The sequence below is a fragment of the Conger conger genome, chromosome 2 (assembly GCF_963514075.1).
Source record: "Conger conger chromosome 2, fConCon1.1, whole genome shotgun sequence".
In the NCBI taxonomy this organism is placed as follows: Eukaryota; Metazoa; Chordata; class Actinopteri; order Anguilliformes; family Congridae; genus Conger; species Conger conger.
This window is the reverse complement of record NC_083761.1, coordinates 53,788,650-53,811,887: the sequence shown is the minus strand read 5'-3', so window position 1 is coordinate 53,811,887 and position 23,238 is coordinate 53,788,650. Positions and strand designations below refer to the sequence as shown.

The 23,238-nt window shown below is 40.5% G+C and overlaps 2 protein-coding genes across 8 annotated transcripts in view; both read left to right on the top strand.

The window, feature by feature from the left end:
• The window catches only part of unkl (unk like zinc finger), a 36,713-nt gene extending 19,736 nt beyond the window's left edge, over positions 1–16,977 (top strand). For 2 of the 6 annotated variants that reach the window (XM_061231733.1, XM_061231732.1), the window contains exons 9-17: positions 735–901; positions 1,519–1,707; positions 2,282–2,338; positions 3,056–3,233; positions 6,830–6,922; positions 9,373–9,606; positions 10,329–10,525; positions 10,963–11,220; positions 11,714–16,977. In XM_061231733.1, coding sequence (XP_061087717.1) covers positions 735–901; positions 1,519–1,707; positions 2,282–2,338; positions 3,056–3,233; positions 6,830–6,922; positions 9,373–9,606; positions 10,329–10,525; positions 10,963–11,220; positions 11,714–11,869 — 1,529 coding nt within the window. In that variant the 3' untranslated portion in view covers positions 11,870–16,977. The remainder of the gene's footprint in view (positions 1–734; positions 902–1,518; positions 1,708–2,281; positions 2,339–3,055; positions 3,234–6,829; positions 6,923–9,372; positions 9,607–10,328; positions 10,526–10,962; positions 11,221–11,713) is intronic. The other 4 variants (XM_061231735.1, XM_061231736.1, XM_061231738.1 and 1 more) reach the window with 4 other exon arrangements.
• Positions 16,978–19,986: 3,009 nt separating this feature from the next.
• On the top strand, positions 19,987–23,063 carry c2h8orf33 (chromosome 2 C8orf33 homolog). 2 transcript variants are annotated; one of them, XM_061232336.1, is made up of 8 exons: positions 19,987–20,135; positions 20,441–20,492; positions 20,804–20,894; positions 21,020–21,157; positions 21,383–21,756; positions 21,849–21,939; positions 22,093–22,239; positions 22,403–23,063. In XM_061232336.1, the coding sequence occupies exons 2-8, from the start codon at positions 20,484–20,486 to the stop codon at positions 22,594–22,596; spliced, it is 1,044 nt and encodes a 347-aa protein (XP_061088320.1). In that variant the 5' UTR covers positions 19,987–20,135; positions 20,441–20,483; the 3' UTR covers positions 22,597–23,063. The 2 variants fall into 2 exon arrangements, with proteins under 2 accessions (XP_061088320.1, XP_061088319.1); XM_061232335.1 differs by having other exon boundaries at positions 19,988–20,135; positions 21,266–21,756.
• The last annotated feature ends 175 nt before the right edge of the window (positions 23,064–23,238 follow it).

The window sequence follows — 23,238 nt, the reverse complement described above, 5'->3', positions numbered from 1 at the left end:
CCCCTGTCAGCCAACTGCTGCTTTTCACATCGCAGCCACAAGTCGCGCACACACACAGCAGGGGAGGAGGAGACCCATTCATACACAGGCACAGAGGGCTGTAATTCAGCCAATATGGATATACATGCTGTCAAATTGAACGTGTGCTGGAGCGGAGCCAAAACACCCTAGCTGCATGAGGTGGCCTACATGTTATCAGTAGCCTCTCGTATTGTATTCTGACATCAACGTGACATTTTTGTGAACTAGACACACCGCAGTGCGTTGTAAGTAGCACGATTTGATTCATTTTTGCACATTTTTATTGTTTTCAGTAAACAAAATCTGTTGACAAGTACTCCTCTGTGGAAGTGAACAGCCCCACCCCTAGTCCACACTGGCATGGTCCATATTTGGTCTGAGAGCCTGCGGCTCCTTCATGCACCGCACGATGGTGCTTTGACCAAGTGTTCCCCTTAGCAGCCCAGGTTCCCATTTTTAATGCACAGGATCCTTGCGGATTCTGGAGAGACAGTTGTAAGGTGGTCTTAGCAAGTTTTGATTCATTAGGCCAACATTCTCCTTGACAAATTGACAAAGGTTTGGGTAGCACCCCCTTAAGGTTAATTGCAAATTCTGAGATATGGTGGTCAGTACTGTAAATGGTTTAATTGTCTTGGGAACATCAAATAATAGGTTTAGATGCAGCACTTGATCATGAAAGGGCATGTAAAAACCCCTCTTGTTTGTTTCAGGAATTCCTTCCACCGAAGAGACCATGAATTCTCTGCTCACTGTGATGCATTCGGGCTCCCAGTCAAAGCTGTGCCCCCAACAGTACTCCGAGTGTCCGGTCAGCGAGTGGGGAGGCCATGCAAACGCTATCACCAGCATGGCAGGCAACAATGGCCAACCAGGCAGTGTACGTAACGATGTGCCTCACCCTCTCTGTCCGTCTTACCATCACTCTTCACTTTGTCCCTTCACAGTGACAAAGACAAGGCATGCTGTGCCTGGCTCCTGCAGTCCTTCTGAAGTAAAACTTGTGTCAATATGTAAAAATATGAAAACTGCTAGTAAGAAATATGTTTTGAAGAATTGTGTGTTCAAAAAGGAAAATTCTGCTAATAATGAGACCTTGAGGTGTTTTTGTGTTGCCTGATCTTTCTAAAGGGGAGTTATAGGCTAATGTTTTTGTACTTTTCGGTTTGCTTTTATATCATTTGTATTATTATTATTTTGTATATGATTTCATGCAATGTGCTCTTTCATATAAGGAAGAAGATTAAACAAAGCGGTTGAAAGTCAATTAAGGCTCTTTGTTAGCCTGTTAAAATACTAATTGTCCAAAGAAAAACTCAACAAAAGGTTTAAGAAGCACATTTAAGACACTGCCTGTCAGGACCAACTCCTAATTCAGAAGTCTTTCAAACTTGCTACTTGCTGGTTATTGAGAGAACTTAAAAGTTAGTTGTAAATCTGAGCACATTGGCCTGGCTATGAAACCTTAATAAGATCCTGTGTACTTTTCTTCTTTAGGTTTCATGCTGTAATAGTCTGACTGTAACGTCATGTTCAGGAAGCAACAGTTCAATGTCCCCAATTGGACCCATTGGCAGGCCAAAAAGCTTTACTAATGGTAGCTTATGTTCAGAGTCCACCACCTCCAGTGTTTCCTCTCCAACATCTAACTATCCCAAAGCTCCGGGCTTTGAGCGTGAGGATCAGGTACATAAACATCCCTTTCTTTTCTTTGCCTCTCCTGCCCACTATATCTTGTAAACTGCGAGCAGCTCACTATACATTGTATACTTAGCTTTGCATATATTTCTGTGGGTTTTTTTTTTTTGGTTTGTTTTTTAAAATTCATTTACTTTTTTACTATAATTTTCAATGTTTTTTTTTAATAGAACCTTGTGTTATTCTCTGTGATTTCTGTCAGTGTTATACCAGGCTCAGCAATAGTTTAGGGATAGTTTATTTTGAAAGGTGTTTCTGGATTGTAATTGATAATTAAATGATAAAATAATGGGTTTGAATTTAGCCTGGAACTACTAGTTCCACTATGAAAACATAGTGTCTGAGTTCCCTAGTGTTTCTTTTTTTAAATATGTTGTCCAGATCAAGGTTTTGCTCAGAATGTGTGTTACCTTGCTTGAATAACTTGATTCCCTCCTTTTTGTGCTGCGGATGCAAGACTACACATTAACACACTTATTTTCTGAAGTGAGGCTTGAATAACACAGTAGCATTGATTAATACCGCACTGAATGATCATGTCAATTTTCTGTCTTGTTTGTAGGCAAAATCTCTAAAGGGTTATCCGGATAATCAAAAGGTTTTGGACCAAGACAAACAGGTGAGTGAAGCAAGAAGGAAGTTTACTTTGTGCATTTAATTGTCTCCTGGGGGAAAAAAAGGAAAATGACTACATAGAATGGATGTTGAAACTAACAAAATGCTTGGTCTTCATTCCATTTTCATGAAATCAGTCAAAACTCAATCCATAAAGAAAGCGTACAATGTCCAGTGTATTCATTGTGTTAAATATTATACGTTTTCATTTGCTGTGCGCTATATTAAGGTCATATTGGTATTGGAAGATAATCGCTTAAAACTGACGTATTGGCTGGATGAGGAGATATGATGAGCAGATATGATGCGGCAAATGTACCAGAGGCAGAGTGCATTTCATGTAGCTGGTGTTGTGAAAATGTTAATGCTCAAAAAGTAACCTATTCAAAGTAATCGGAGTCTCTTGTTTATGATTATTTTTAGTTCCTTTTTTCTTTTTTTTTTACCAATAAAGTAAACAAGATGAAGCATTTCAAGTATGAAATTGAAGTTTTCTGTGAACTTGTCTACTTCGTAAATGTGTACATTGGGTTGTCAATGGAAGGAGTCTTCATCTGTCGGCTATTTGGATATTTTTTGGATATTTTTTATTATGGAGTTTCCATAACATGCACCCTCGCTTCTCATTATCTCTGTCCTGTGAAGTCCATGCTTGGGCGGTCTAAATGGGTTATTCCATTTATTCTGATTTATGGTGAATATTTTGTCATCCGCTTTGCAGAACCTTATCAGTGTGTTCTCGGCGGTGAACCCGCTGGCTTGCAGTATAACCTCCAGCATAACATCCAGCCTGGCCTCCAGCATCGGCTCAGACAGCTCCTCCCCAACCACTCTGTCAACCATGAATGCAAAAGCAACACCCTTTTATCCCGGTAGCAATACAGTTGAATCCGTCATAGGTAAGTTTATACAGCTGCATGTAATTCTTCATTAGGTTTTATTGGAAGAATGGTAATGTATGGATGTCCTTTATATGAATTGCGAAAACTAATGTAAAAATTTTATGTACAGTCAGGTCCAGAATTATTGTCACTCTTGATAAATATGTGCAGAAATCACTGCAAACTAACTAGCTTTATTTTCCAACATATGTAAAGAAGTGTCTATTAATAATCCAATGGGAAAAACCAAAGTCTTACATTTTTCAAATAATAATTCTATTCATCTAAAAAAAAGTTTCACAATTATTGGCACCCCTGGTTTAATACTTTGTGCAAATACTCCTGGTTAAGATGACAGTCATGAGTCATTTCCTATAATGTTTAGAGAACTCATTTGGAGGGATTTGTGAGCATTCCTCCATGCAGAGCTTTTCAGAATCATTGACATTCTTGGGTTTGTGCTTATGGACCCCCCTCTTCAGTTCAGACCACTGGTACTTTGCTGAATTCATTATCCCATTGCTCTTAAATTGCGCCCCTGGACCACTGCTTGCAAAATATCTCTAAAATGTCACCAACATAACCTACCTCCATCTTTGACAGTAGGTATGATGTGCTTCTACTTGTATGCATTCCTCTTTTGTCGGCAAACATGTCGATGGTGTGTATGGCCATTCAATTTTGGTCTCATCAGACCATAGCACTCTTACAGTCATAATTCGATTTTGCTAACTCCAGGTGCTTGGTTTGTTTATAGAGCTCAGTAAGTGCATCTTCCAAAGAGTTTGTCAATATGGACAATTTTAGGGTTCTCTTTAAGACTTGGTGAGCCCAAGATGCAACCTATCGTTCTAATTCTTAAACTGTGATCCTTGGTTTCTTTATGGCCTCCCTCACCATCTTCCTGACCGTTCGTGGGGACAACTTAATTATTCCTTGTGCTTTTCTCACCATCTGACGACTCAAAGCACTTTACAGTGATGAAGGGGAAACTCTCCTCACTTCAATGTGTAGTACCACCTGGGTGATGCAACGGCAGCCATTTATTGTCAGAATGCTCACCGTACATCAGCTGAGGTGGAGAGAGAGAGAACAATTTTTTAGCTGATATAAATCACGGATGATTAGGTGGCAGGTTGAGTGAGGCACGTTTGGAATTTAGCCAGGACACCTGGGAACCTCCTACTCTTTGTGAGGAGTGTCGTGGGCTTTCAGACTGCCCCTTACTCGTCTATTAACACCACTTCAAGCAGCCGCTTAGTTTTCCCAGGAGGTCTCCCATCCAAGTTCTAACCAAGCCCACACCTGCTTAGCTTCAGTCAATTGGCAGGAGCAGAGCATGTTGGTACGGCTGCTGTTTGCACTTCCATCCTTTTCCTGGCAAGTTTTCAACCATGTGTTTTCCTTTTTTATTTTGTATTATTACCCTTACAGTGCTACATGGCAGTGAAACAGGAAGTGATGGAATGACACAATATAGTTCCTTTAGACTGAGATGAACTAAATCAAGTAAAATTGTCAATTTCAGTTGGATTTTATTTACAATCATTTTGATACCTATGGTTTACAGGAAAAACATTTTGAACATAAGATATGGATTATCTGTGTTGTGTATTGAATGCAGTCTTTATTTCTATGAAGGGTGCCAATAATTCTGGAGTCCACTGTATATGTTGTGCGTCTTACCACAGAACCTGGAGTTAAGTCCCACAAATAGAACATGAGACAGATTTAGGAATAGCATAGCGGGGGATTTGACAATCCAGTTAATCGCAAACAATTTTAATGACTTTCTTTGAGCATTTTGGTCTGCAATGACTTTAAACGTGCCACAGTTCATGTTATTGTTCCATTCAATAGGAATGACAGTAGCAGTGAGGAGCATGTTATTCAGCCATTTTAAGATACTTTGGCAAGATAATTCATGGGTGATTGGTGCCACATCACTAACAGAGCAGCTATGACTAGTGGAAAAGAGGTAATGATGCTTAACAAAGAGGAGGTTTAACATTGAGTTCACATGTAGTACCCCTGAGATTTAGTGCTATCAGAATTCCCCCTGTGGTGGTGAGGGTAGGCTGCCCTGGGAGGCTGGAGACGGGTCCCCCTGCCCTAGACTCCACTTGGCTTCTTGGCACTGCTAGGCAGCAGTGGTCACATGACTGGGGTTGGTGCATATGTGAGGGGGTCTGCGAGTGAAAGTGTGTGAGACTCAGCAAGCTGCTGTTGACAGTGAGTCAGCACCAAGCAACCTGGATGGTTGGTCCTACTTTACAGTGCTGAGGTAGGGACACTCTTTTTCTTTCTTCTGACAGAATCACTGAGGAGTAGGTTGTGTCAAGGTTGTAGATGCCAGGAATGGATTTTATGATTGCTTTGGTACATTTTCCAATATTTAACTGAGGTACTTGAGTATTGGCATTGTGATATTTCACACAGTTTAATTGTGTATTCCTATTGTAATAATGAATTCCATTAAGCATTGTGTTTACATTCAGATTCACAAAGTTTTTAAAGGCAAACGCATTTTGTTGAAATGGACAAGCTTTAATAGGAGCACTGAAATGTGATTGTGCTCATATTGCCTCCTCTGACTAAAGGCAGTGCCAAGTCAAGACTCCTGGCCAAATGGGAGCTTTCTGGAAATTTGCCATGACATTCCTGATCATTTATCTTTACAGGCCATGCAAGTCTTTTCACACTGCAATCTCATGCTGTGTTACTAACCCTGTTGATTTTTGTATTAAAGGCCTTGTACAATCACTTTAAAAAAATAAAATGTGTGGCTTCATGAAAGCTTTAAAAGATATGTACACGCCTTCTCTGGTAAATAACATTTACTGCTGATAAAGTAAATATTTCTTAACAGGACAGCTGGGGTGAAAGCGATGTGTTCCTTCTGTACCATATATTCACAAGCTCACCGTTACTAGACACAGCACACTAAACCGGCTCACAATAGTGTTCAGTCGGATAGCTCGCAGAACGTGGAGAACTTTATGGAGAACAACGGCAAACTCTTATCTGGCATCAAAATCAGCCTATTGCTTGGGTCGGCAATGCATTTACGAGCCAGTGCTACTCGATCTCTGTTCTATACCTGCGATTTTCTTTGAGTTTTTTATAACTACAAAAAGATTGTCTTTTTAGAGTGTCTTTAATCTGTTCATTTCAGCTTTCTCTCATGGGAAATGTGTAGAGCGTAGCCTCCTAACATGGAATTCATCAGTCTTCTGGTTGGAGTCTTTGTTTCAGCTCATCACCAAGCAGAATGACACACGACCATTAAAAACAGAGCTATAAAACAGCATGTGGCTGTAAATGCCGCCGTTGTCTGAAGGCCTTTCAGGCGTACGAAAGAGTTTAAGGACACGTGTATAGTCTGCTCCCTTGATCGCTCCTGATTTCTTGCTTCTTGCTCTTGCTGTACATGTTGAAGCACACATGGATCGATAGGTCTCCACCTCCTCACACTGGTGCATTGTGGGAGGTGTAGGAGATGCAGCGGCACTGCATGGACAAACAGAGCTGCAGTCAGACTGAGACCCATATGAAAGGAGGTCTGTGATTCATCTAACCATGGAAATGTAACTGAATTTATTTTTGTGTTTCAGGCTCTGCACTTGACCTGAGTTTTTGTGATGTCAATGTAGCTTCTCTTGATAAAGAATTTGAAGAACAGGAAAACGGCGACATCGATTTATCAAGTGAGCTTTTACAGTTTTCAGCCGAGAAGGCCTCAAAGGATTTTCTTTATTTTTTTCTTTCCTTCTGTTGTTTTATATTAATTTCTACTGGTTTGATTTTTCTTTTTATTGGTTACATTTTAAATGCTGGTCATAGATTATCTTTACTTGATTGTATTGGTGCGCATGGACCCTGGCCACATCCAGTGTAGCAGTTAAACGTCAGAGTGGGCTCTGCAGACTAAGATTTACACACCTGCTCAAATCTGTCAGTCTTTTGCAAAGTCAAACTTGCATACAATTTGTAAGCAGGTGTTCAGATCCGTCTTGCACACCTGTTTATCGGGCATATTCGGAGAGTCCTCACTGCATACACTGGAAAATGTAATTTTGCTCCAGGGCATGCCCATGGGGGGAAACAGGCTAGAACTGGAATTCTACTGTATTAGTAGTGTCGCTCACTGCTTTAAACACAGATTAGATTTCACTAAAAATGGTTGAATAAAAACAATCCTGAAATTTCAAGGCATCTGCGATTTGCACCATAAGCTGTCACCATAATGCAAAATTACTTGTTTATGTATTGATTTGACTTCACTTGTTTCTGTTTGCTCCATGTGATGAAAGTCCATTCTTGCAGCTCTCCCAGTGGGAGGCATGTTGAAATGTGATCATTGTAAGTAATGAAGCTGCAACTCAGAACAGGCGTTTATCTCTATCCATCCGCCATTTTGAATGAGCAAATGGGTGAAATCAGCTTTAAATTATTGTCAGATGAGCTTTAAACTAGAAACTACAGCAGCTGCAAATGGGCGCTTTGGTAGAATCACAAAGTTGCAGCAGGCTGTGAATCACTACGGTATAAGAGTCACTACTACAAAAAGCTCTCCCGAATAATACTTTATTCAGATTAAATTAAGTAAAATTTCTCTTCTTTTAATTAAATATATGATAATTATACATTTTGAGCTTCTTTAGTTATTTTTTTAGTTACTGAAATTTGGTTGTGTGATACTGTGCTTTTATCCTGACATTCTAGACCAGAATCCTACCATTCTATTTTTTTCCCTAAATGGTTGCTTATGTGTTGATCAACATTTGAATCCTGTAATTTGACAGGTCATGATGATGTTCTATGTGACAGATGATACAGGCTAAAAACACAAGACTAATTTTAGCCAGGAGCTGGGGGAATGCCATATTTCTTGAGGTGATTCATTATTCAAAAATGGAAAGTATAGTCCTCAAAAATAGATATGTGGTCATATTTACAGCTGAACATTGCTTAATTCCAAACCCGTGGAACCTGATGGAAACGTGTTGTTTTTAAGCCCAATGGCCATGAAAGTAGATGTCAGAATCGAGAAATGACAGTCTTAAATGATAGCTCTTATCGGTCATTGCTTCAAGGTGCAGCACTATAACCAGTGTACTGATGTAGAGCTTGCGGCTTTTTTCATCAAAGTGCGAGGAGTCTGTCTCAATCTGTAAAACCACTAAAGGTTACAAAAGGAATGACAAGACAGCCCCCCCAAACGAATGAAATTGACATCCTGCGTTGATGATTACAATATTTTATAATCCAAAAAATGTCTGCAACAAACAGCCGCTAATCCTTCTCTACTGGGATTTAGGTAAACAAATTTCCCTGAGAACCAAAATTAATGAATCCAGTCTTTGTATGTCGGCTAGGAAATATCCATGTATTATTTTTCATTGAACACAGTGCCTTTTTAGGAGCACCTGAAAACGAGGATTTCTGTATTTGTGAATACAATTTCAAATGCAAGAAGTGGCATCTTTATCAATAAGCAACTAAGTAAATATGCCCTGTATGTTTATTTTACTTGGTTACATTACATTATTGGCATTTGGCAGACACTCTTATCCAGAGCGACATACAGTTAAATAGACTAAGCAGGAGACAATCCTCCCCTGGAGCAGTGCAGGGTTAAGGGCCTTGCTCAAGGGCCCAACTGCTGTGCGGATCTTTATTGTGGCTACACCGGGATTACAACCACCGACCTTGTGTGTCCCAGTCATTTACCTTAACCACTACACTACAGGCCGCCCCATATTTGGTGAGACTCCAGTAGGATCATAGGGAATTGGTTATTTGGTATGAACGTGCTCATAATTTTAAGCTTTGAACCATCTCTGTACTGCACATAGTTTTAAAGATAATGGCATTTTAAGGTGGTTGGGTATTTGTCCGGGATTTTAATTGGGTTTTAAACGGTTTCATGAATGATGTTTCTATTTTATTTTCAATGTATATATCATTGAGTATTCTTCATGAAATAACGTTTTTATTGAATCCTTTACACAGCATTTCCTGATGGAGAGCAGTAGACATTCCACTTTTTTGTGCGTGCGGTCAAAATGTTTTCAGCTCGGCCTGAACGCTGACAGCGTTGTTCACACTTGCAGTGTGCAGTATGCCTGATGTTTCTGCCTGGTTGTCTCCGCAGGTCAGAGGCTGTTGGGCAGTTCAGCCCCGGTCAACATCCCCGGCTCTCTGGCGCGCTCGTCCTCGCTGCACTCCTCCTCCTCCCTGTCAGCCTCTCCTCTCAGCTCCCTGTCCCAGTCTTTCTCCCAGTCCCTCCTGTCCGGCATGGTGCCCCAGCAAACCCAGCCCCAGGCACCTCCCGCCAAGACGGAGCACAGCCTCCTGGGAACCTCCGTGTCCTCCCAGAATGCTCTAGGTAAGGTGCGACGAGCAGCCCGCCGATCACATGAACATCCGGGAATTGTGGGCTGTGAGCGTTTGCTGAGGTCATTACCAGGTCTACTGTGGGGGCTCCTGTGCTGTTTGGGATCACGGGCAGCTGTATTAAAAGCAGTGTGTTTGTGGTCTCTCAGCAGGTGTAAAAGCAGTGTGTATGTGGTCTCTCAGCAGGTGATAAAGCAGTGTGTATGTGGTCTCTCAGCAGGTGATAAAGCAGTTCGTTTGTGGTCTCAGCAGGTGATAAAGCAGTGTGTTTGTGGTCTCTCAGCAGGTGTAAAAGCAGTGTGTATATGGTCTCTCAGCAGGTGATAAAGCAGTGTGTTTGTGGTCTCGGCAGGTGTAAAAGCAGTGTGTTTGTGGTCTCAGCAGGTGTAAAAGCAGTGTGTTTGTGGTCTCTCAGCAGGTGATCAAGCAGTGTGTATGTGGTCTCGGCAGGTGCAAAAGCAGTGTGTTTGTGGTCTCAGCAGGTGTAAAAGCAGTGTGTATGTGGTCTCTCAGCAGGTGATAAAGCTGTGTATGTTGTCTCTCAGCAGGTGATAAAGCAGAGTATGTGGTCTCTCAGCAGGTGAAAAAGCAGTGTGTTTGTGGTCTCTCAGCAGTGTATAAAAGTAGTGTTTGTGGTCTCTCAGCAGTGTATAAAAGTAGTGTGTATGTGGTCTCTCAGCAGTGTATAAAAGTAGTGTGTATGTGGTCTCTCAGCAGGTCTGAATGGAGGAGCTGGTGGCAGCATCTGGGATTTTGTGAGCGGGAGTTTCTCTCCCAGCCCGTCGCCGGTGTTCAGCAGCGTCACCACGGTGAGCCCCAGCAGCGCTGACCTGCCCCGGCTGCGCAGGGAGCTGGACGAGGCCAAGAGGAAGATCAAACAGTGGGAGGACGCCTGGCAGCAGGTGAAGCAGGTCAGGGCATTTCTGCTACTGTATCTGCTCCTTAGCTTATCCTAATGTGCAGGTCAGGGTATTTCTGCTATTAACCCCTTAGCTAATGTGCAGGTCAGGGCATTTCTGCTACTGTATCTGCCCCTTAACTTATCCTAATGTGCAAGTCAGGGCATTTCAGCTACTGTATCTGCTCCTTAGCTTTTTCCTAATGTGCAGGTCAGCATTTCTGCTACTGTATCAGCCCCTTAGCTTATCCTAATGTGTAGGTCAGGGCATTTCTGCGATCAACCCCTTAGCTAATGTGCAGGTCAAAGCATTTCTGCTACTGTATCAACCCCTTAGCTTATCCTAAAGAGCAGGTGAGGGCATTTCTGCTACCAGCCCCGTAGCTTATCCTCATGTAGCATCCCCACGTGAAGTACGCTGTAACAGAGCGAGTGTCCCGGCTGTGGCAGGCGTGCGACGCCTGGCAGAAAGACGCCCAGGAGGCGAAGGAGCAGGCCAAGTCGGCCGAGGCGGAGCGACAGCTGGCGGCGCAGAAGCACGAGGATGCGGAGCGGCAGCTGAAGAGGCTCCAGGAGAACCTGGACATGGTGTGCCGTTCCCCCGGCACGCCGCTGCTGCGCAGCTACGGGGAGCTGGACCACCTGCCCCTGCCAAAGCTGCTCTCCATCCAGTCCCAGCTGCGCGCTGACCTAGAGCTCATAGACACGGTAAGCACGGCCGACGCAAACATTAGCCGCTTTAGCGCTTAAAGGTACAATAGGTAATTTCGGGCTTCTAACGGTCAAGAGAGGAATTGCGGCAACAAACGCCCTCAAACCACAGTGCCCTCAAACCCCCCCCCCCCCAACCCCAATTATTGTACAGCTATACAATGTTTTGGTCAACTGTATATTTTGAACTATAAACACAGGCAGAGGGTGAGTCATCATGTCAGTGAGCCTTTTTCAATGATAGGAAGGGTTTGACAGTGGTCTTGTCACAATGTTTTAACACAAAAATCTTACCTATTGTACCTTTAAAATATCCCTGAAGAACAGATGCGAAACACTTTAGAACTGTTTTATATTTCTGGTGAATCAGTGTGACTTCAAGTGCATCACTGCGTAACTGGCCAAATTGCATGCATGCTGTGCTTTTTAATATTTCCCTTTTGAGGCATGATGGATACTAATGCTTTTGTGCTTTTTTTTCAACACACAGGTAATATATCAGCTTCAGTCAAAGAAATGTATAGTTTGCCAAAAGCATGATCGTTCCATTGTCCTGCAGCCTTGTCAACATTATGTACTTTGTGAGAACTGTGTACCTGGCAAAATGGAATGTCCTTACTGCAAGACAAAAATACTGAAATGGTGATTTAGAACTATTCAAGGTACTACTTCTGGATTTTGAACTATAATGTATTATGCTAACCGTTTAGACATTGCTTTATTTTCAGTATTTCATGTAGTGATTTAATTGATAGTTTTATTCTAAACCAGTTAATGGTGATTCACTGATACATAGATTGATATCTGGTAATTTGACAAAAAGACTGCTTCTTGAATAATGGATTTAAATGTTTAAATGCCATTCATTTCAGTGTATGTCTTATGGTAGTTCTCCACTCTAAATAATGGTACAATTAAATGCATCAGTCAAACACCATTATTGCTACTAGTCTCTTGAAGATTAATTTCTTTAAAAAGCACTTTGTCTACCTGGAATCTGTTAAATGTTACTTTAGAAAATTGCTTTAAGCTGCTTGTAGTTTTTTTAAATCTTTTTCTAAAATATGCTATTGTGTGAAGCTTTTGTGTACTGTGAAATAGAATGTTTCATATTCAATTTATAATTGAAATCACAGTATAGTTATTATATTGTAATACAAACAAATCATATACATTAATAGCTATGGCTTAACTTGCTTAGGAGTTTTTTTTTTTTGGACATTTTCAAATCAAAAAACATAGTCATTACAAGTATAACCAGCTATTGTACTTATCACAAAGGCACATACGCTAAAGCATTTGGGAAATCAGTTGCCATTTTCTGTATTTTATTTTCTTCCCATATGTTATGTTGGAGGATGCAGATCTTTCTGTCAATTTCACAAAACTGTTGAGGTACTCTGTGTTTAGGCCCATAGCCTCTTGCAAGTATTGGTTAAAATATGTGACGTTCATCCATTCACTCCCAAGTGCCTTGCCTTAGAAAATCTTAATCATTTATTCGAAATGAAGACTGTATTTTAGAAACAGCAAATGGTGCGGGTGGCCAAAGGGCTACACAAAGTTCTGGAAAATATTCCTCCATTGTTAGCAGGAATCTGCATTGCATTGGCCTCTGATTGAAGTTCACAATGGAATAGACCGTAATGGTAAGAGATCATAGGTTTTATAAATGCTGTTGCCCTGATGTCAGACTTCAGATTACTGTCCTCCTCTCACAAAGTGGGCAGTGGTGCTTCTGGGTGAATTCTGATGCCATTACAGTATCCTTACAAAGTGTTTAGAAGCTAATTGCGGGGTAGGAGTATGCAATCAAGACGGAAATCATTAATGTAAATATTTTAAAAGGAAAAAACTGGCACACTTTTTGTAATGGAGTAAAAATGATTTGGTTCTGTAATGTCTTCACAGAAGTGCGGTATTAAATCTGTAAATCGTGTTATGTATGACGTGTTTAGGTTAAACAAATTGAAATGACCTACTACTGTGTTCACAATGTATTTGTGTTCATGTCCTTTGTGCTCTTAGTCCTTTAATATTTACAGCAATGGGTGTTCAGGAGAAAGAAACTTTGAGCGCGACTTTGCAGAAAACCTTTGCCATAACGTGCAATTAAGGTGGAAATCAGGGATAAAATAGATATTGGCCAGAGTAACAGGATGTGATACTGTTGCCTAATTAGGTGACACAGGAATTTAAATATGTTAAAGGTTTTGAAAGGTGGTTACTAGAATATATACCCCTAACCCCTCCGACTTACAGTAAAAACCAGTCCTTGTTTTCAAGTTTTCAAGTGTGTGTCCAGAAATGTACAGTTTGCATTGGCAGATGTCCCTTTCTTTATATGACATGATATGAATACATTTGATGGTCTCTCTAGAGGTCATTTGTATGCGTGTAATTAATAGATTTTTGGAATGTGTTTTTGTTGACTTATTTTGATCTGATCATTCAATTTTGTGCAGTATGACAAATTTGTCAACCTAAAGAATAAAAGGTTAGCCATGTCAACTAGTTTATTTTCCCCAAAAATAAGCTTTATTAATAAGATGCCTTAATAGGTTTTTTGTTGGAAGTCATTAAATGTGTCTCTTATATTAGGAAAATTTGCCAGAATATGTGCAACTCAGTCATGATGTCATCTCAGTCAGATGATGGGACACGATGCAGATTTGGCCCTTGTTAAATATCTTTCAAGAATTCTTCACTTATTTAGAAAAAACAATGTTGGAGGGGATAAAGAAATGTGTGTGCAGGGGTTTGTTGGTGAATGTCGTTGTATGTTTAAATAAATCAGTGCTGTAGCCAGTGTTATATTCAGGCTATATTAGAAAGGTTACAAATTTTATAGCTAAGGCATAGTTATTCCCTATAATGTATGGTTTGACATTTTGAATGAAGGGGGGTGAGGTGACCGCTGACAATATTAATGGACTGCTTGCCCATGTTTTGTAGTTTTGCCAAAGAATTTACTGTTTTACAATATTCTGTGATATTTTGCTTTTTTATTATTACTGCATTGTTATTTCTAACGTTCTACACGATAAATGGCTTATAGACCAGATTTTCAGAAATGACCAAATCTAATGCTTTGTTTAAATTGTGTATTTATGGGGACTATTACAACCACAAAAACATTTTATGGTTAAAGAGAATTGTGGTTTAACATTGAACTTGCACAAACTTAAAACATGATTTTTGAACAGCAGTAGTCTATATTGAAGGAAAGTGGGGAAATTAATGAAATATTTTACAGTGGCCATATGCATGAATTATTTTTTATGTTTTTTCTTTTTTTGCTGAATTGTAAATTACTGGTCAGCCACTAACTCAGTGTTGCAAACTGTGCACTGCAATGCTGTGAAGTATATTAGACTGTAAGGTGCTCTCTGGTTTTAATCTGACTGGATTATCATTACTAAATTGTTACTCCCTTGAGAAGTAGTGTGCACATTGACCTGTGCATTTACTTGATTGGCATATAACATCTGTGGCAGATACAGACAGGTGGAGTTTCTGTGTACATTGTGGCAGCTGTAGTTCTCTCCTTGGCTTTATCCTGCACCACCTCACAATGGTGCACTCTTCGGGAATGTAGGCTTTACGGAAGGGCCCCTCCAAAAGCGCAAGCGCGCACACACATGCACGCACACGCACACACACACACACACCTTATAATACATGTCCCTAAGTGTTATTTGTGCCTCTTTTTTTATGGATTTCTTTGGTCTTTATAATGCTACATTGAAGGTTTCCCCCCCGTTTATGCCTTCTACAGTGCTATTACAACTGCCCGTTTGCCAGCAGTGCCACTTTCTTTCTAAACTGGCACATATGTGTTCTTAGAATGCTTCATCAGTAATATCTCAATCTCTACAGAACAACTGTGCTAGTTGCACACAAAATGCCTAGTTTTTAAAGCGATATTCCTTGAACTAGAGATCGAGATGTTCATCTTTGGTTACAAAAATTTGCAACATTTACTGGGATGCAAGGAACAACAGTGGCTGCTCTTCGGTAAACTGCATGCACAAGCAATATAGTCTACCAGTTGTTTTCAACTGAGAACTTACTGAAAGTATGGGGCTAGTTGATCAGTCAATTTTTCCATAATTTTAACTGTTACCAAAAGAAACTACACTAATTTGGTGTTCAAATTGCACCACTACATTACTGTTATGTTGAATTAGGGATTCGGTTTAGTTTGTATCGAATATTTGCCCCCCAAAATGCTGGCTTTTGATGTATCTAAGGGGAAAGGGTTGACAAATTACTTTGAAATGGAGTCTGAAGCTTCAAGGACCTCAAAAGCCTGACAAACCTTCTAGGTGCTTGCTGATGAGGCATTAAAATCGTTCACTGTCTGTGTCTGCCATAGGTTCACCCATTTCCTTATCAACAAGAGAAATCAATTCCTCCTTACTAATTTTTGTGCATTGGCCACACTGTTGAACGCACTCAACATGCAAACAGGCAACTGGCACTGAAGAAAAGCACAGAGTAAAGCTTGTAAATTGTTGTATGCAGGTGACATTTCATTATTTGGGTGTGGATAATCTTGTTTCATCCACAAAAATATTTTCTTTTTGTATTAATATTGTAATTATTGGATCTGAATATATTTATGCAATCTCTTATGGATGTTATATATAAAGCTCTGTTTGCATTTATTCAAATGTCCAGGCATTAATTAATTGATTGGCAGCATTACCTATCAAAGCAGATGTTTTTCAGGAAAACCTTAAATCGGGTCTACTTTCTGCTGTCCTAGAGGTTCCCAGTATATGCAGGCTTTCTTTATAACCAGACGCTTACCTTCAATTAAGCTTAATTGGCTTTTAAAACCACAATCTTCTCCCCAGTTGTGAGTGTTGGATTAAAAATAACTGAAAAACCTGCAAGATTGTTGTGCTCTAAGACCAGAGTGATTATCCCTACTTTAAATAAGGTCCAAATTTCTGGAACCACTGTTCTGTATTCCTCCATATTCAGGGGTTGCTTTAGTTGTTTAATGTGGAAACCCAAGATATTGAATGTACCATCCAAAATTGGATATTGGCCACTGGAATAAGTTCAAGAACATTTTGAGTTTCTTATGTAGCATTTAGTTTTATGAGCTGGCTATACTGTTCAAATTCTTTAAAGGTTAATGTATAAGAATTTAACAAAATGCCATTTTCGAGTTTGTGTATTTATTAACCTATTGATAGTGGGGGACAAAAAGGAAAAAGTTTATTTTCTCAGGGTTTTACAGTTAACTAGAATTAGTCGTTTAGTTCTTACATACTTAGTTGCATTTCATAGATTTATTTGCTTAGTATTTTAATTGGGCTAGACCTTTATTAAGAAACAACATATCGCTTATTTTGGTATGTATTATTAAATAGAATAGCTTATTCTAATTAGTGTCTAAATATTATTAGGAATATTACTGTTAGTATATTAATTTGTGTATGTGATGTCAACATATGACCTTAATTACATATTATGGGAATTTTCCTGTGTTTAATTTATCAAAGCCTTTACATGGAATAGCTGAGTGTCTAGAAAAAAATTGAACACCTGAATGGCTTTTTCTCTGTAGAAATAAATTAGATTGTATTATTTATAATGCATAATCATTTACTTGTAGTGTATTGTTAAATTGTTAACACTTGTTCAAATTTTTTACACTATAGCATTTATGCAATGGTTTACAGAATTCATTGAATTATTTTTATCATTATGGGAATTAAAATAATTTTGGATCTTAAATCTGTGTACATTTTTTTGTTTGTCTTTTCAACACACATTTAGAAATGCATACCCTTGCTTGTCACTCTTATAATTTCACAGTACAATGAACACTGTGCACCCAGTGTTTTCTTATAAACGAATGGTAAGTTGCTACTTATGATGGTGGGTCCAAAGAAGGATGTTTAAAGGAGTAACATGGTGGTTGAATGTGACACTTGTCAGTTGTTGTCTTTAGGCAACAACAAAACAAATTTGCATAATGTTATTTATTATTCAGTCATTTAAAAGTATTTTAAAACATATTTTTCATAGCCTAAATTTCCCACTATAAAGGTTCACCCAAACCGTCTGGGTGTGGTAATGAGAACTGTCAATTAGACACTGTGCTCCCACTTTCCACACATTGTTGTTTGTTAGCATAGCTACCTCCATGTTACACGCTCATTTTGGGAGACTGAATTTTTATAATCTAGCTAATTTAGTATATCAACTATCGATAGCTAAGGTAAGGATGCAGACTTATCCAATTATTATTTAATTTTTAAGTTAAGATAAAACTATGACGTTTATAAGCATTATAAACTATGACAACTATGACGTCCTTATGAAAGCAAATTAGCTAGCTAACGTTATTGATAACGTCACCTCATGAAACCAAACTAGCTGGCTAGCTAAATTTAATATAACCAGAAATAGTTTCCTCAGGGTCCCCCTTAAAAGATTGGACAGGGGGGCGAGCTCCAATTAGGATGGACGTCAGCCTACCTAGCTCTGGTCATTAGGGCAAAAGCTTGAAGAGCTGTGACATGCAGGTCACACATGCACTGTCGCTGCAACAACTGGGCCTGGGTAAGCATGAGCATGGACGGTGAATACCCAAGGCACTCCATGTGTGCTGCTGTGCTTTGTCATATGCCCATGTCAACAATTCATCAGTGATACAACAGAGGGAGCTAAGGCAACAAGCTTCATCTCTCAAAGCTCCATCTGGGGAGAGCTGCTGTTCCTGCTATGGTGGGTGAAAGCATGCTGATCAGCCCAGCACATCTGAAGCTCCTCGAGGAAATGAGGTGACGGGGGTATAGTGGGTGACACCCTTCTAAAGGAGGGGTTTGCCATGGGGGCAGCCACTTCAGCAGCCTGTAGCTGTACTCTTGACTAGAGCAGTGTGTGAAATGGTGCATAGTGATGAGGGGCTCTGTCCTGAATCAGACTGTTGTGAGCTCCCTGAACTATCTTAGCATCGACACCAGATGGGTCTAGCATGGCTGATCTACATCTCATCCTTCTGCTCAGAAAAATCCTCATTGGATGTCCATGAGAGCATGTCCATGTCTTGACAGTAGGGATCAACTACTGTACACGGGAAGGAATGGAAAAGGGGGTAGTGACGGGCAAAAGAATGCAAGTATACCTTCCAGCTGTTCAATTTTCAGCAAGGCCATCTGCAGCAAGTCCCTCCTTTCTTTTTGGGGGTTCACCTGCCTCTTTATTTGGATTTTCCCATTTGTGTTTCTGGTGAGGCTCCTGAGAAGGGCAAACGACACCCAGAGGTAGGATGCCATCAGAGGGCTGCCTGCCTTGTACTTGGGCTAGGTGTGCCTTTCTCACTTTAATGGGCAGATCAGTGCAATTAATACAGGGGTTGGAGAGGGCTTTGTGTGATACACCCAGAAAAGCTGGACATTTATGTCCATCTTCCACATTCACAAAACTGCTTTAGTACATCAAACATCGTGGGAGTGGGTAGATGGCTGGGGCCAAAAACCAATTCGGTCCACAATATCTAAACAACCAGGAAGCTGGCAGAACTGAGTTGCAGCCATCTGTTCATTTTTTATTCTTTGGAGAGTGTAGTTTCCAATTCACATAAATGGAAAAATGCTGTCTAATTACAGTATATGTCTGGCGCAAGAGATCACACTGAACTACCTCGGACCGATTAGCAGAACTGGCAACAGGCTATTGTCACAAGAACAGGTGGGTGCTCACTGGATTAGTCGAGTATCTCAGCTAGCTAGCTAGGTCGCAGGATTTGTTGAGAGCCGAGACAGCTGGTAAAAGCCTGCAGGGTACCAGGTAGAGCCCAGCTAGAAAATTTGTGCAGGGGCCATGGCTGGACCACGAGACATAGTGGCAGGGAGGCAGAAAATATTGTAACCTTGGAGTGAGAATTTGCACTCCGACCAACGGGTCGCAGGTCATCAGACAGTTCAGTGCACACTGGCACTTTTCCTACCTGGACCTGAAAGCTAGCAATCTGAACAACAGATGCTGCAGAGCATAAAATTGCAAGTAGATGTAGAGGCAGCATAAGCTCACAGGCGGTTTTCTACTGCAGGGGCACGTCTGTTGCAGATTCACAAAAGCTGTGTATGCTGGTTTTCCAACCACATTTGCAATCACAGAATTTAAACAAGCTGTTTATATTTCAATTAGTTGTCGTGTTTTAAATCAGTAGGCTTCTAAATTGTAAAAGTTGATATTTAAGGCATATTTAACTGACGCTGTGATCCAGAACAAGGAACAGTTCATGCACAAAGAAAACACCAACATTCCAAGTAGCAATTAATGAGTGTCATGCTCAGGCCATAACACACCTTCAGTAATCCTTGTGTACCCCTGAGACTCCAGGAATTTGAGTAAAGGCCTTGCATTAGGCTGTACTACCCTATCCCCTTAATTAAAGGAGAGATTGGCTGAAGCAAAACCAGCATGTGCAGTGCATCCCAAGAGACTGAGGTTTAATTAAATCTAAATACTATGTACGACTATACACACCTGTAAAATAAAGGTCATATGTCTGCATAGCAACCACAATATTGATATCTAAATTATAAGTAGGCTACAACAACAACAAATAAAAAAACTGGCATTATTAAAAAGAAACTGGGCTACCCTACCATTTCTAGCCATTTCTTACATTCGATTTCACTTAACTAGGGAATTGTTTCAATGGGTTCCACTCAGATTAAATATCTAATATCATAATATAAATATCCCAGGCATGCCCCTTTTAGTAAAGCGCTTGTTTTGATAAAGCGGAACTGGATACATTAGTCGATTTGTGGTGAGTGGGAAGGAGAAAGCTGTGCACTTCGAGGCAGCAAGTGCAGTGGTTCTGTAGCATGGCCTGATTGTTTTTTTTTTTGCGAAGGAGATGATACAGCAGAGAGGTAACGTCTTTGACCTAGATTGCTAGAATAAACAGAATGCAAGCATGAATTTACGTGATCCATGTGAATGCATACTTTCCAGGCGAATTGGCTACGTTGTTATTCGCGTTAAATAGTTACTGTAACATTGGCTAGCTACATCATGGTAGCGAATTTTAAAAGTGTTCACTTAACTTAAAACTGTACCCGCAGCTACTCATTACGGCATTTATGCATTGCAAAGTCGTATAGCTTGGGTGTCTTAGCTGTATATTTAATCAATGTGTAGATACATTTTTCTAAATAAATGTTACTTCCCTCTCCAGGAATGTTTAACTGACTGTAACTCGTATCAGTGAGATTTCAGTGATGGAAAAGGTAACGCTTATAAATCATACTTACTGTATACACAAACAAAGAAGAAAAGTATTACGTTTCTATGTATATGTACATTTAAACGTTGTGGAATCTAATGTGACCTTTTTGGTGTGAATACTTCGTTAATTAAAGGCATATGGCACCTTTTTGGTGTGAAAACTTCGTTAATTAAAGGCATATGGCACCTTTTTGGTGTGAATACTTCGTTAATTAAAGGAATATGGCACAATGACTTTTCAGAAATTTCTTTCTGTAAGTCTCTGAAATATTTGTCAGGCGAAAATAAATGGTTATGTGGTTTTCTACCGAAGGCTCCTTGGGGGACTTTCCAGGATGAACTTGACTGGTGCGTCCAGCAGTTGCAGACTGACCTATTGACAGGCAACACCAACCCGCAAGAAGGTGTGTGTTTGTGTGTGATGAAAGGTTTGATTGCAGTGTTTTATCTTTTCCTTGAAAATCCTGTACTTTGCTTCAGTCACTTATCCAAATGAGTTTGATTTTCCTCCCTTCAACATCTTTTACAGTGGAGGAGAGGGAAGGTGTGCTCAGTTTCCTGCAGTCACAGGAGACCCCCACTGTGAGGAAGAGGCAGATGATGCAGATGATGTTTGGGGATTATAGGGAGAGAATGACAAAGGAACAAAAGCCACAGGAGGAGACAGGTACCGAAAAAGCACTTAATAACATAGTGACAGTCCTCTCTCCATAAAAATTCACTTATGACCTGCGTTAGTGAGTGCGCCTTACCTGTGTGTTGTGTTGTGGAATAGGGCCTGAGATGCAGGGGAGTGGTGTAGCAGGCAGGGAGACACTGTTTCACAGGAGCAGGGAGGGACGATCGGCCTGGATCCCAAGCAACAATTCCTTCACCTTCAACTTCTTCCCAGATGGCATACCGGTGCATACGTGTACTCCCACCCAGGAGTCAAGACAACCAGACACTGTACCCCTGACTGGAGAGGGATCTGGCTTTGCCTTCAACTTTCAGATCCCTGAAGAGAGACCTATAGAGTCAGAGCCCGGACCCACAGACTCCTCTGGGCCTAATGCTGCTGCAGACGACGGAGGAGCTGGCAGAAACGGTAGCAATGAAAATCAGCAGGACTCCTCACAGAGCTCACTGCCTCCTGCTCCTAAAGGCAAGAAAAATAAAAAAAACAACAAAAAGAAACCCACTGCTGAGGGAGCTGAAGAACCAAAGAAACGATTGGCAGGATCACATGGAGCAGCTGTCAGTCACACTGGGGAGACTGAGCTGCTGGTAAGTTCTGTCAGGTACATATTTTCATACTAAAATTGTGTGATCTGTTTCATTGGTGTTTCTAATCTTGCTACATATTGAATGTGCCTCAGTCTTCAGAGCAGCAATTGGTCAGAGAGTTGGATTGGTGTGTGGAACAGCTGGAACTAGGCTTGAGGACCCAGAAGTCTTCTCCTAAACAAAGTAAGAAGCACATTTTGTATTATTCTATTATTAGAATGGTCAGAGAAAAGCAATTTCCAGTATTGCTTGATTCCTATGTTTTATGGGGTGACATTTTAACAGTGCTTCTTGCAGCGATCAATGTTTGTTCAAGTGAGACCTTAATTTCCTTAGTGGAAGAGGCCTCTCGTGCACTGAAGACTTTGCGAAGTAGCAAGGCTCCCCTGGTGAAGAAGCGGCAGGTGATGAGGTCCATGTTTGGTGACTACAGGAAGAAGATTGAAGAGGACAAAGCCAAGCAGGTTAAACTAATTCAAGCAGGTGAGTATGGCTTCGGTTGATCATGTCGCCTGGTCGCATCTGTGTAAAAAAAAAAAAAAAAAAAAAAAAACTTTTTCTTGCTACACCTAGATTGACAGATACTGTATGAGTTGTCTCCTTGGTAACATCCCCATGCTAATCAGCAATGGCATTTTCCTCACAGCTGTAAAGTCAGCCCGAGTCACAGCTGTGGTGGAGCCAGTGAAGAAGCCGGTTTTCCACAGGATAGCAGAGTGCAGAACACAGACCCAGTCTCAAAAGTCAGATGCGCAGAGCCAGGAGGGGATACCTGGCCCTGTCAGTGAGAACTTTGTATTTGTCCCAACACAAGAGGAGTTCTGTTTCAATTTCTTCTGATCTGTTGTGTCTATGGGACTGTGGACAGGCCTGGTCAGACCAATAAAAATGATTTGATCACCTTTGTTCTAGCTTGGTTGGCATTATAAAAGTTTAGAATTGTAATTGTTATTTGAATTAAATGCAATCTCTTGTCTACTTTTTTATAAACGTTGTACACTTTAGGATTACCACTCAGAAAGCACATCAGTGGCTGAGCTATATGGTTAGATGGCCCTGACACTGAACGTATAAAAATGAGCAGACTTGGGATTGGTTTGAAGAAAATGACTTGTGAGTTTTCACCAGATGTTAACTGTGGATTAACAAAGGTGAACCAGAAGTGAATGGAGCATGTTGCATCCGCAATGTTTATTGAAGGCAAATTCATTTTTTGTCTTTTGAATTTATTTTGGTTCTGATGACATTTTGAATGGTGTGGTGTTGGTGTGACGAAAGATTCTGATATTAAAATTTTTCTAATCATATGTGTTCCTGTTATGCAATTTCTCCTTTTTTTTGCTTGTTTCTTTTGGAGTGGTCATTTAAGATCCCTGTCAATATTTTAGTACAAATCTTAAATCATGATCACAACAGCACATGATCACAACCTAAAAACCTTTAAATATACCCTCCGGCACTCACAAACTGATCTCACAAATG